This window comes from Pterocles gutturalis, unplaced genomic scaffold (assembly GCF_000699245.1).
Source record: "Pterocles gutturalis isolate BGI_N339 unplaced genomic scaffold, ASM69924v1 scaffold13605, whole genome shotgun sequence".
In the NCBI taxonomy this organism is placed as follows: Eukaryota; Metazoa; Chordata; class Aves; order Pterocliformes; family Pteroclidae; genus Pterocles; species Pterocles gutturalis.
In genome coordinates this window covers 35,691-49,414 of record NW_010146040.1, presented here as the reverse complement: position 1 = coordinate 49,414, position 13,724 = coordinate 35,691, and the positions used below count along the sequence as shown (strand labels likewise).

The window sequence follows — 13,724 nt, the reverse complement described above, 5'->3', positions numbered from 1 at the left end:
CTCTTTCCGTGAGGAGTATCAAGTGTGTGCTTCTGTAGTTGATATCTGCAGGATCAGATATGGGCAGTGTCAGCCCTCTTTAGTGTAACAAACAGTTCCATCTGAACATGAACGCTTTTTTACTGTGAGGGTGATGGAGCACTGGAGCAGGTTGCCTACAGAGGTTGTGGAGTCTCCACACTTGGAGTTACTTAGAAGCGATCTGGACGTAGTCCCAGTCAGTTGGCCGTAGATGTCCCTGCTTGAGGAAGGGGCTTGGACCAAATGACCTCCAGAGGTCCCTTCCAACATCAGCCATTCTAGAGTTTTGCATTAATAATTATTATTCTTTTACAACAGATTTATAAAAAGCATAAATCTGGTGCTCCTTTTTACCATTCATAGTGAATTAACAGCAAGACAGCCAATAATATCTACAGGTGACAAATTTTAACATTGGTAAGAGTACATAACAGATTAGTGAAAATTATTATCTGGATCTTGTTAAGGCTACCAGCTTTGTAAAAATTTAAGTAGACGTCTGTGTGTGTAAGAAGTAGATGTGTGAAAATATCCATGCAGGCCTGACAGAGCATAGAAAGATACAAATATTATATGTATTCAGGTATCAGCAATTAAGCTGACACATAAATGGTGGCTTTGGAGTGTCATTTGATCAATGAATGTAAGTCAGCAATTGCCACTACAGAATTCCTTTCAAATATGTATCATTGCAGAGTTCTTTCAGTTATCTGGCATGGAAAAAAAACTGTATTTCTTCTGGTAACTTCTGTTTCTGAAAACCTGGAAAATAATCTGCAAACTTGTGAAGTTCTGTGACTTCTGAATCATTCATTCTCTCACAAAATATTGGTATATTTACAGTACAAAAAAGGTTTAGTTTAAAAAGAGATCCAAGTGTTATGAAGGTGATCTAAGAAGGAATTGGAGAGTCGGGAAAGGGCCTCACAGAATGTGGATTTCTCCTGGATCAAAAGATGTTTTAACTTCGATGTTTCAGTAGATCATAGGATATGTAAAGCTTGTACTTAATTTTTCTTACACTTTGTAACAGAGTCTTCTAAATATTGTTGCATAAAGCTGTATGTGTATATTGGTCTGGCAAAATAGTTTGCCTCAGATCCTTTTCATTCCAATCCCTTTGTGGTTAGGATTGTTTAATATTGAAAATATCAAAAGCAGTGCTTCAAACCCTTTTTGTGAGTGGATTTAAGGTAAGCTTTAGTAAGCTGTTAACAACTACCTTCGATTTAATTTTGGAAAGCAGCAGTGTACGTACCTGATACCTAACATAAGTAACTCCGCTTTCTCCAAACCTCCACCACACCTATGTTTCTTACAAGTTAAGGAATAAAACTACACCTCAGAACCCGAGTGTCAAGACAAAATAGTTACCTTGAAAAAGTGTGATATAGTACCCACAGGTGTTTTTTTCACAGCTGCAAGGGCTTCTACAGGAATTTGTTTTACTAGTACGGTCCTCTTGATCTGAGCTGTTTGCTGTTTCTTCAGTTGCATGCTGGTTTTTCAAGTGCTTCTGGCAGCTAAACACTCTGCACTCAAATTCACAAACTGTGTTACTGCAGCAGGTACATTTCTTATTAGAAGAGACGAGTCGATAATGTTAAGCTGTCATTGTATATTGTAGTGAACTTTTATTTAGGACTGGGTCTAAGACAAAAATGCTTGTCCTACTCAATTTTGCGTTTTGGTGTTGGACATGCAAGAGAGATTTGCTGTTTTCTTAGGAGTAGTATACACTTTAGTTTAGCTGTCCAGGCTTAAATCAAAGGAGGCTGCAAAGGAGTGGGGACAATACCAAGGTTTCTTGAAAGGCACAATAGGCAAGACAGGCATTAGGGCATCTCTCCTGGTGCTAGAAATGTTACAGGCTGAATGTTTCAAGGGCAGAAAGCAGGATTTAAGGAAATGATCTGTCGCTTCTGCTGTTGGGAAGTATTTTTTTTTTCCACTCTCATTGCCAGTTTCTCGTTAACAGCTGTTTAACTAATGACAATTACCCTTCTTCCCAGGACTACCATGTTATTCTACTTCATGTTTCCAGCGGGGAGCAGAACTTCATTTATGATCTTGACACAGTGTTGCCATTTCCATGTCCTTTTGACCTGTACAGTGTGGAGGCCTTTAGGTTGGATGACAGCCTTCATCCAGAATTTCACAGGTGATGACATAAAATATAAAGACCATGAATGTTTTTTAATGAAATCAAAGTTGAAGTTCTCTTTGTGGATGTGTAGTGACAGAGGCTTTTTGCTGTACTCCAGTCAAATAAATGCATTGTGTTGTTTTGTTAAAGCTCTTTACCTTTGTCAGCAAAAGCCCTTTTCTTTCCTACTGTGGTTTCTTCTTAACTACTTAACTGCTTGGCACAATATTGCTGATTTAGCTGTTTAATTAAATTAATGCTTCTTGGTTGGAGGAGAGGGCTCTTGTTCTGAGGGACAAATGTAATATTGTATACATGCAAGTTTTGATACATTTTTGCATTATTATTTAGGAAAATCAGAATGATTCGAGCAGATTTGTATTTGAAGACTTTTGCTTCAGACAGATCTCATATGAAAGATGCAAATGGGAAATGGCAGAAACCTCCTCCTGCATACCCTTGCATTGAAACTGCAGGTAAGCTGCCAGCACTCCTTTCTCCTGCTTACAATGTGGAATGACAGTCCAAGATGCACACAAGAAATAAATACGATTCCATAACATGTGTCTGGAGGCACATCCAGCTAGCTTATTATTTTGTATGGGGAAAAAAAAATTAGGGCTATGAAGCATTTGGCACTTCCTTTTCTGAACATGTGAAGTCTAGCATGCCTCCTGGCATTTACTAGTATCAAACATTAATTACTGATCTTCATAAACTGAGCACAGAATGAGAGGTAATTAGTACTCTTCTCTCATTAGAGCAGGGAACTGAAGCAAAGAGGCCAAATAATTTGCTTAGGGTCACAGAGAAAATTTTTAACACACTGAGTATACTACAATTTAGGGGGCAGGTCCCGTCCTGCCAGAGTAGGTTATTTGGACAGGAGTAAGTTTTCAGGCTCTGCTCAGCGTGCACGAGATGTTTGAGGTTTCTTTAGCAGGTGAATGGACCTGAGGACTCTTTAAGACAAACGGTCAAGTCAGCAAATTTTTCCCTGAGCTGTAAGACTCTTTAAGTGATTGTCTAGATAATAGCCTCTGGGCCAAGCAGAGAAGTAAAGACTTGCCATCTCTTCTGTTTTGTAGAGCTGCTTAAGCCATTCTTACCACACAGCGTTTCAGCTTATTCTAATCATGTGCTTGGCAAGCTGGCTAACATTCGCCATGTGTTTGTTTGTTCTCTCGTTTTCTTCCCAGATGGAGGAAAGTATGGTGAAGTTTTGCTTTGAAAGGATTTACATGTTATTGCTCTGCATGTTTGGTTTTGTTACTTTTTTAATAATGCAGTTATTGTGGTTTAAAGTTGCTGGGAAGTTAATTCTGAATCTTTCCTTTGGCTTCTAAGGAAGCTTGGTGTTCCACACTAGAGTAGAAATGAATTATGAATGTGGGCAGGAGCACAGATGTAGTCTTTGTTGTGAAGGTTTAGGCGTTCTCTAGACAATCCAGGTTTTGAAACACTTTGAATTCCATGTCTTGGTCTTTATCTCCAGTAAAGTTTTATACAAAGGTAGTGTAGCGAGTGGAGGATGCTTGAAGTGCAATTCACGGTTCGCTGTTAGCTGGACCCTCCTAGGTGCCGAGGATGTTTTGCCTGCAGAAACCTTATTGTTGTGGTAGTTGAGAGCTAATGAAAGTGTGAGGAATATAGATCAGGCCAGACCAGGAAGGTGAAAAAATCCTGCTCAGATCAAAGGAGTAGAAAACATTACTTGTAGATAGTAAGTTACAGAATGACTCAAACAGTTGCAGATGTGTACATCTACCTCCAGCTATAGTGAATGACTCCACGGCTGCAAACCCTGTACCTCTCCCCTTTTCTGTCCGGTTGGCTAACCTTCACCTCAGTGATGAGCAGCAGTCATATTGTCTCAACCAGCCTCCAGATTTTCTCTGTGGTGTTGGTAGATAGTGAAAGACGCGTATATCTTCATTCTTTTTACGGTTTATTTCTTTGCTCTGTACCTTGCCATGCTAAAAGGAACATCCATAGGTCCTCCAGTCCAACACCTGCTCCAAACGGGTTCGTTGGGCTCTGTCCAGTCTAGTCTTGAACACCTTGAGGGATGGACATTCCACACCTCTCTGAGCAATCTGTCCAATATTTGACAACTGTCATGGTACAGAAAAAAAAAATCCTAGTGTGTAATCAGAATTTTCCATTTTCCAACTTGCATTTTTTTTCTTTTTGTCCTGTTACCTTCTGCTCCTCCAAAAAGGCTCTGGCTCCATCTTCTTTGTGTCCTCTGAACAGGTAGATGTAGAAAGCAGCAAGGGCTCCCCTTCATCTCTTCTGTTTAAGACTGAACAGCCCCAGTTCTCTTGGCCTCTCCTTGAATATCATGTTCTCCTGCCCCGAACAACTTGATGTTCCTGCTCTGGGCTCACTCTAGTATGTCAGTCTTTTGGGTTTGTTTGGGTTTTTTTCTACTGAGGAGGCCCAAACTGGACACAGTATTCCAGCTCTGTGCTGCTGCACTCTGGTCTCCTGGTCAGTTGGCTGAATGTTGCGGATGAAGGAAACTGGTTACTCTGTACCCACTGAAGGTGAAGGTCATTCACTAGGTAGCTTCAAGATCTGGGTCAAAACAGGAACAGATTGTATCAGATCTAGGATGTCTAGTTCAAGTTGTCTTTCATTTAGTAGCAGTTTCTCCAGCTTCATTTTTTGTCTCCCTGTTTTCACTTGAGATATGTTGTAACAATGCATTCTTCAATGTGCACAGTGCTGTAAGCCAGTGAGAAGTCTGGGTTTAACTGTTGTGGAACAAGCGGGTGCTTTAACTTTTAGCGGAATCTTAAGTCCTGTGCTTCAGTGATGTGGTTCTGTAGATGAGTATGTATCCCACAGGCCAACATACAGGTTTAGAAAACATTGCTGTCAACGGGTGGAACTGCTAATTCTTTTCCTTTAGAGACTAGTAGTGTCTCAGCACAGTTTTATCAGGCATAAAAGTGCCGTATTTTGAACTTGGAAAACTGGGTGGCAGACTTTCTGTTATCATAAAAGAGCCTGGGGCATTAATGTTCACGTCCATGCCAAATTCTATTGCAGATAACTGTTTTCTCCCTGACATTTCACTTAGATATAGTACTCTGCCTTCCATGTTAATTTGTGTTTGCGTAAGATTAAATTGCTTACACACTTTGTGTTAGAGGTGACTGTAATTTAATGGCTGACAGAATTGATCATATATTGTTTTAGTATGGATTTATTTGTAAGGCACATTTAGATCAGATTATTATCATAGAATCATAGAATGGTTTGGGCTGGAAAGGACCTTAAAGATCATCGAGTTCCCCCCTGCCATGGGCAGGGACACCTCCCACTAGCCCAGGTTGCTCAAAGCCTCATCCAGCCTGGCCTTGAACCCCTCCAGGGATGGGGCATCCACAGCTTCTCTGGGCAACCTGTTCCAGTGTCTCACCACCCTCACAGTGAAAAATTTCTTCCTAATGTCTAGTCTAAATCTACCCTCTTTCACCTTATAACCATTCCCCCGCGTCCTGTCACTACCCCCCCTGATAAAGAGTGCCTCCCCATCTCTCCTGTAGCCCCCTTCAGGTACTGGAAGGCTGCTATGAGTTCTCGGACCCTTCTCTTCTCCAGGCTGAACAACCCCAACTCTCTCAGCCTGTCCTCATATGGGAGGTGCTCCAGCCCCTGACCAGTTTCGTGGCTCTCTGGACTCTCTCCAACAGGTCCAGGTCTTTTTTATGTTGGGGGCCCCACATCTGAACACAGTACTCCAGGTGGGGTCTCACAAGAGCAGAGTAGAGGGGGAGAATCACCTCCTTCAACCTGCTGCTAATGCTTCTTTTCATGCAGCCCAGGACACAGTTGGCTTTCTGGGCTGCAAGCGCACACTGCCGGCTCATGTTGAGCTTCTCATCCACCAGTACCCCCAAGTCCTTCTCCTCAGGGCTGCTCTCAATCCATTTTCCACCCAGCCTGTCTTAGTGCTTGGGATTGCCTCAACCCACGTGCAGGACCTTACATTATTAATAGTAATTTTGCTGTCATCTAGAGTAGACCAATTCCTAAGCTCTTGTGAAGATGATTACAAAAGCATACAAGGTTTTTATATTACTTCTGTTTGCTATATGTCTTCTTTGACGTTAAACAAATGTTTGGAGGCTGAAAAAATACAATAAAAATGTATCAGTCATTTTTTTTAATGTATGAGTATTGTGCTGTTACAAAGAAATGTGCTCATGAACTTTTGATATTTAAAGATAATCAGCATTCCAGTACTATTGTGTTGATACCATTTGCTATGTGTTAAAGGATATTGGTTACATTTATATACACTGCTCTTGCTATCCCACTGGGTTTTAAAGCTTTTAGTAAACTTAAAAAGACAAGAATGCTTGCTCTTGATACTAAAATATTGCCTCTTCCAGAGCAGAGCAGCTGTTAAGCCCAAATACAGCACTTTGGAAAAAGAAATTCTGTAGTATCTAAGTCAGATGTAAGCTAAATAGGACCATAGGCAGGATAACATGATTGCCCAATGTGGAGTTAGGAGAGGATACTGGGAACAGAGATCTTTTTCACGAAGTATACCAGGAAATGTTTAATGACCGTGAAATTCCTTTTGGAATTGAATCAAGGAATCTCTATTAGTAACCAATTAATCATTTTTTTCCATCTACTAACTTAAAAGGAATAATTCCTAAACTTTTTTTTTGCTGCTCATGGGGTTGCAAAATAAACTTTCTAAAATAAGCTTATCTTCAGACAAAAACTCCAGTCCATGCTTAAAAGAAATGAAGCTGGAACTAGGTGGGGCTTTTTAAAAATAACCTTAGCATTGTTTTTTTTTTTTAAAAAAGAAACAACCCCAAACCCACCAACTAAACAAAAAAACCCCTCAAACTCCTCAATATCTCGTCAGAACTTGCACGCTAAACATGAGCCTTTTGCAACTGGCTCTGCTTTAGCTGTTCCCCAGAGCTCAGTCTCTGTGTATCTTATTGGCATTGCTCTGGCCTCTCTTCTGTTCTGCTGCTATGCATGCCAGGAGAAGCTGGTTAACGTAACTGGGTGCACGGTGCTTTCCCACCCAGCCCTATCCCCAAAGCAGCTCTGCTGGAGTATGCGTGCCTGAGCTGCAGCAGATTCCCCTGATCCCACCTGGTTGCCCATGGCTTCCTGTTGAAAGAAAATGGGTATTTTGTTCAAAGAATACAAATTATGAAGATAAAATTTCAGGCGCAGATTCATTATTCTAGGGCTGATGAGTCCAGCCTGGGGTTTTCTTTTAAGTCTTCTCACCACAAATCAATGAGGTCTGATTCTGCTTAGTTCACGAGTCCTGATGAGATCAGCCGTCCTTTACTGCAAGCCTGTATAAAATACAGCTTGCACAGTGCATTTCAGAATTACTTGGAACAGATGGTCATACTGCTTATATACAACTGTTAGCATCATCAGCTCTAACACTGAAAAGCATTGGTTTGAATTTTAGTTCTCCCTAGGTGCTTGGTAGCACACTGGCAGGAATGATTTGTAAAGGCTTTTTGTTATTTTTATTATTATTAAAATCCCTACTAGTCATAAATGATGGGGTTTTACTTGCTGGGGTTTTTTGTTGTTTTGAGGTGCATGAGTGGGTGAGTAGGACAGCTGAGAAATTCTGGAGGCACTGTGCATGACACATCTACATAACAGGCAAGCTGCTAGACAGAAGCAAGGCAGATGTCTGCAGTTTCTTTATCTCCTCTCTGAGGTGGCGCTAGGATGCTAGTGAAAGCAAAAAGAAAGCACTGGTAAAGATGTAAGTAGCTGATATGCACTTCATGGGACATTTCTGCTCCTCTCATTTGAGATAAAACTCCACTCTGTCAAGTTAGGTCCTTACTTCGTGAGCTTTTGTGGAAGAATCAAGTCAGGATAGAGGCAACAGAGGTACAACTGAGGATAGAAGTATTTAAATTCCATGAGTGGCTTATTGAAATTACACCACTTCCTGTGAAAGATAATTTAAGGTGATGAGCTTTGTTTTACACCAAGATGGACCAGGATGGATCTGGTGGTGAGGACAGCACCTTTCCAACTCTGCCTGCAAAAACACTTCTCTCCCTGCTCAGGCAAGGGAGAGGGAGCCAAAGAGAACTGTAGACACCTGCACAAGTCTGTGAAGAGCCCAGCTTTCTCAGTATTTTAGGTGGCCCCAAGGTCAGGCAGCAGCAGAACTGATCTTGGAGGCTTTATTTCAGACTTGCTCACTTCCAGCAGCCCTTTGGCAGCTGTCATTATGCAGAGTTAGTCCAAGGTCTGTAAGCCAAGCCAAGGCTTGGGTGAAACATTGCTTTCTAACTACTGTTGGCAGAAGCCACAAGTATCATGGCTAACAATGCCATCTGATAGTGCATAGTCTTTTATTTCATCCCTGCTTGGGGCAAAAGTGTCAGACTTGATTAAAAAAATAAAGTTATGCAAGAATCCCGGAATGCACCAGGTAGGTCTCATTGACAGTGTGTGTGTGTAACAAAGTGGGTTTGGTCCAAGAGGAAGCGTTGGCTCTGAGCATGCACAAATGCAACCTAGTATAATAGCCACAGCACCTGAGGAGGACTGCAAGTGTAATGTAAATATTAAAAAAAAAAAAATTCTGCTGTTCTTGACCTTGTATACACATTATATAAAGCATGTTTCTCCTTGCTTTTGTGGATAAATCCCCTTGGTTTGTCAACTGTAGCATCCAGATGCCTCTTTCATAAATTCTGCTGTTTGTCACTCCATCTGCTTTGGGAAGAGGCCTTTGTGGTGTTCTCATGCGTTTTTGCCGAGCTGTTTCCTAAAGCTGCAAGGTCTAACACAACATGCATGGCATTCAGATACAGCACATGAGTAAGACGAGTGGCATAGAGAGATTATCTCCTGAATTGAATAAAACAGGAGAGGTCTCACTATGTTTTTTCCTATGGGTAGCTTTCATACTCCTTCAGTGCCATCTACTGACTGGTTCTTAGACCATCCACTCTTCACTTCATAGAATCATAGAATCATTAAGGTTGGAAAAGACCTCAAGGATCATCAAGTCCAACCCAACACCACCTAACTCACTAAACCATGTCCATAAGCACCACATCTATATGTTTCTTGAACACCTTCAGGGATGGTGACTCAACCACCTCCCTGGGCAGCCTGTTCCAATGTCTGACCACTCTTTCAGTGAAGAAATTTTTCCTAATATCCAGCCTAAACCTTCCCTGGTGTAACTTGAGGCCATTTCCTCTTGTCCTGTCACTTGTTACTTTAGAGAAGAGGCCAGCACCCACCTCGCTACACCCTCCTTTCAGGTAGTTGTAGAGAGTGATCAGGTCTCCTCTCAGCCTCCTCTTCTCTAAACTAAACAACCCCAGCTCCCTCAGCCGCTCCTCATATGACCTGTGCTCCAGACCCTTCACCAGCTTTGTTGCCCTTCTCTGGACTTGCTCCAGCACCTCAATGTCCTTCTTGTGGTGAGGGGCCCAGAACTGAACACAGTATTCAAGGTGCAGCCTCACCAGTGCCGAGTCCAGGGGCACAATTTCTTCCCTAGTCCTGCTGGCCACACTATTGCTGATACAGGCCAGGATGCCATTCTTGTTTGCTTCGTTAAAACAATTTTTCCTTTCATGAAACTTCTCTGATGGACTGTGTTATGCTCTGCCACAATCCTTCTGAATTTAATAGAATATTTCACTTCCTACAGACACTGTGACAGCAGCTTCCCAGTTTCTAACAGGAGCAGCTATGTTTGTAACTCTACTGGAACAATCCCCTTTGGGCTTCTTCACCATTCACAGAACAGTTTTATGAAATTGTTATTCTACTATGCTCAGTGCACATAATGAAGGGAATAATTTATCTTTCTGTATGAAGAATCACATTAATTTTAAAACAGAAACATCTGGGAGGAAAAGACAAGTTGGGAATTGGAAAACAGGCTTACCAGTCTACCAGCAAGCAAGGGATGTTATCCACAACTAATTGTTCTTCAGCTACAACAGCAAGTTGCTGGGCTTGTGCTGTTTTAAATCCCCACATAGTCAGGCAGAAATCGGCTATGTTCTGCCAGACTCAGTTCAGCAGCAGGAAGATGCTTGGCTGGGTGTAAGGATTTTCAATGTGCAAGGCCCAAACAGGTTAACAAGAAAAGAATTAGGGGCCAGACCTTGGAAGCAGTGAGAGCTGGGATTAGGCAAATCACAAAGCTGTGCCACAGTGTAGATGCGGTGCAAACAGAGGGCTTTGGGGGCTGGATTATGGCTGGGACTCATGGGTCTGGGATTCCCGAACATCGTCTTCCCTTCCTCGCTTCTACTGTCCATAGTGGTAAGCCTAATTACACAAGGTTTTTGCAGCTGAAGCAAATTCCATCCTATGGATTTTCTGATCCATTCATTAGAGCCTACTCTTGTTTGGTCCTTAATCCTTAAATGTGCACATGACTCATCCATGTTATAATAAATACTTAAATACAGCAGGAAAGCTATAACAGTAAATCCAATGGCTCTTACACTCTGTTCTTTAAACTCATTCTCTTCCAGTTTCCTTTTAATAGGCATTAAAAAAGATTATTTGCATGGATTGTCAGTGAGAACATAAAAACAACAAGCCCACAGATGTTTGTAGTCAGAGCTGAATAGGCTGAGGAATCGGAAAACTCTGTTCAGCATGGTTCTGAGTCAGCAAAGCTTGTACCAGGCCAGCTCCTGAAAACGGATGTGTAAGGCACCTAAGCCCAAAACTGCACACCAGCACTTTCCACTGAGCTCTCAGGGATCCACTAATGGGACAGGATGGTTTCTGCCTCTCCTGAGGAGGTCAGAGCAGATCAAACTCCTGGCAAAGAGCAGTCATGGCTGCTTTGCTCTTGAAACTACGGCAGTTAATCTTTCCCTCCTCTGGCTTCATTCAGTGGTTCAGGATTCAAAAAAAACCTATTTACCCCCAGCCTAGCTTTGTGTCCTTCTTTGCCTAAGCATCCCTCTAGGCTCTGGGCTGGGTTACATCAGACATTTCCTCCAGTCTGCGTATTCTGGCCTTGTGTGGGCTGGTGTACAGCAAGGACAAAGTTCAGGGCTGGAGGGAAAGCAAATACAGAGCAAATACTGTAGTCTGGGGAGTAACAAGCTGTAGGTTTGCTAAGGGGCTAATCACTTCTGAGAGACGCTAAGCAGCTTCCAGTTCTGACTGCTGCTCTGATCCAGTTCCGCTGTAGTCAGTGCAAAAGCTGACTCAGTTAACTTTGGTTCAGAACTTAATGGGGGAATAATATCTCCCCTGCCTTTGAGTACTCAGATTGTAGCTACTTCTTGTAGCAAGAAGGCTACAAGCACCTGTTGCATTGCAGTTCCCTGTGTTGGTTGTTATTTGCACTCCAGTTCTGACACTACTGGACCCTTCTCAGCCGCTGTTGCAGGGAAAAATCTTGCTCTTTCCTGCGCGTACTAATTTCTAATGACTAAGGATGCTTACTGATCCAGTAATGTGATTATTGCCATAGGCAGAGAGAGGGATCAGGGGCAAAAGCACCATTTCAGAGACTGGAAATTGATGTTTTTGTAGCACTGTACAATTTGCAGAATTTTGTTGGACTGCTGCTCAGCGAGCGTGCTATGAATTCCTCACTCTTTCAACTGAACTATCAAAGAGGGGCTTTTGGCATTTTCTTTATAGATGTATACCTGTGCTACAGAAGCTGCATTGGTAACTTTAATATTTCCCTTTTCTGGTCCTTTTTTAGACTCCAAGATGAACTTGGATGATTTCATCAGTATGAATCCCAAAGTGGGATGGGGCACAGTGTTCCCTCTTTCGGACTTTGTGCATCGATTTGGCAGACAGGCTGATTACAGCTATTCCTTGGAAGGACAGTGAAGTGAACAAAGTTCTCTCTGCTTCTGTTTAAAGTGTGTTTTGTTTTGCTGCTCTTACATTGTATTTATGGTTTACATTTCTTCACGTGGAATAAGTATTTGGGCAAATAGAACACCCAATCAGAAATATCATGAACTGAATAAAAACTTTTATTTTGCTTATGTAAGAATGAACTTGTTTTTTAATATGTCAAATCAAAGGCAGAGATCCCACCGTAAGCATATTACTTTTCCATCTACTATGCCCAAATTAAAAAGAGCATTTACATGCTGTAAGAAAAGCTTTTGGAAAAATATATGCATAAAATACTGAACAATGTAGCTCAAATTGTTAAATGTTGCCACATTTTAGGAGTGAACACAGTATATTTTCTTTATGTTATGATTTCTATCACTTACAGAAACAGATGGTGCGTTTCGGTTTAGTCACTAACTTTATCGATTGGGCTTATTTAGCAGAAGCCTATTGACCAGGGGAACATAGATTTAGTAGTACAATCTTGAATTCCCAAGCACTATGTAAAACCAGGTAAGTATCTAGGTTTCTGTGCTGAATGAGGGGAGAATTAACTGTCTGCCATTTGAGTTAAACTGTTCTAGTGCTGACGGTTGATGGAAGATGCAGCCCCTTTTCCTTCTTATGCTGGCTGCACACTCTCACCTGCCCCCATGTGCTTGCACCTGGCATTTGTCTGGCCCCATTGTAGTCCAGGGTAGGAGGCTAAACCGACAGAAGGAAGTAAGGGGGTTTTTTTTGTGCCTCTTAGCTCCTTGAACTTGCTTGCCATGAGGTCAGACAGATGCTCTTGCCGGTGTAAGGAAATCAGCAGGGACATATGGTTGGGGGGAAGGGAATGAGTAATCCTCCCCCATACAGAGTTGCTTGCTGCTGAATTTCCTCAGAGGTAATATCAAGCTGCATCCTTGTAGGGGAACCCAGGAAAACCATCATGTTGATTGGGGTTTGGAGCAAAGTCTCTCACGTCTTAGAAGAGTGCCCTAAACATGGGGTTACAGAAATAGGCTCAGATGGGGTATTCAATTCTCTGGTTTTGTACCTGTTCTATAGTTTACATACTAGCATATAATGGAATCAGAGAGTAGTAGAATAATTCAGGTTAGAAGGGTCAGGTAGTCTCTAGTCCAATCTCCTGTTCAAATCAGGTCAGACCAGGTTCCTCGGGGCTTTATCCAGTCAGACCTTGGAAACCTGCTGGGACTGAGACTACAATAAATGTTTGTGATGAATTTCAGTCTTGGTGAGGAAAAGCACAGTAATGGTTTTAAGTATTAAGGGATCATTTTATTTATTTATTGTTTTGTTGCCAGATGCCGCACAGCTGGTTGGCTGTGCAGATAGGCAGCTGCCACACCGATTCCTTGGGTGCCAGCACGGACTGTGGGTAGGAGGCCAGTTGTTGGGGCACTCATCTGCAGAGTGAGAGAGTTGATCTTTAGTTTCTGTCTCTGTGAACCAGGTTCACCAGGAGAGATCAAGATGGTGGAACTTGGGATTCCTGATAGACTGGTGCTCAGAGCTCTCCCGAGGGGGCAGCTCTGGATTAACCAGGTACACCTGTGTAAAAGGCCTGATTTATCAGGGTTGGGGTGAAATGGCAGCTCTTCCTTCTCTAGGTGTGTTCTGTGTGAGGCTGATGTGGCAGGCATGCTTTGGGTGAGTG

General features: G+C 42.2%; 1 protein-coding gene across 1 annotated transcript in view; it reads left to right on the top strand.

Moving 5' to 3' along the window:
* Window positions 1-12,201, top strand: part of WDYHV1 (WDYHV motif containing 1) — a gene marked incomplete at its 5' end in the record, with an annotated part of 13,150 nt that extends 949 nt beyond the window's left edge. The window contains 3 exons of the mRNA XM_010085591.1: window positions 2,034-2,182; window positions 2,519-2,643; window positions 11,910-12,201. Of these exons, the coding sequence (XP_010083893.1) occupies window positions 2,034-2,182; window positions 2,519-2,643; window positions 11,910-12,043 (408 nt within the window). The remainder of the gene's footprint in view (window positions 1-2,033; window positions 2,183-2,518; window positions 2,644-11,909) is intronic.
* Between the last annotated feature and the right edge of the window lie 1,523 nt (window positions 12,202-13,724).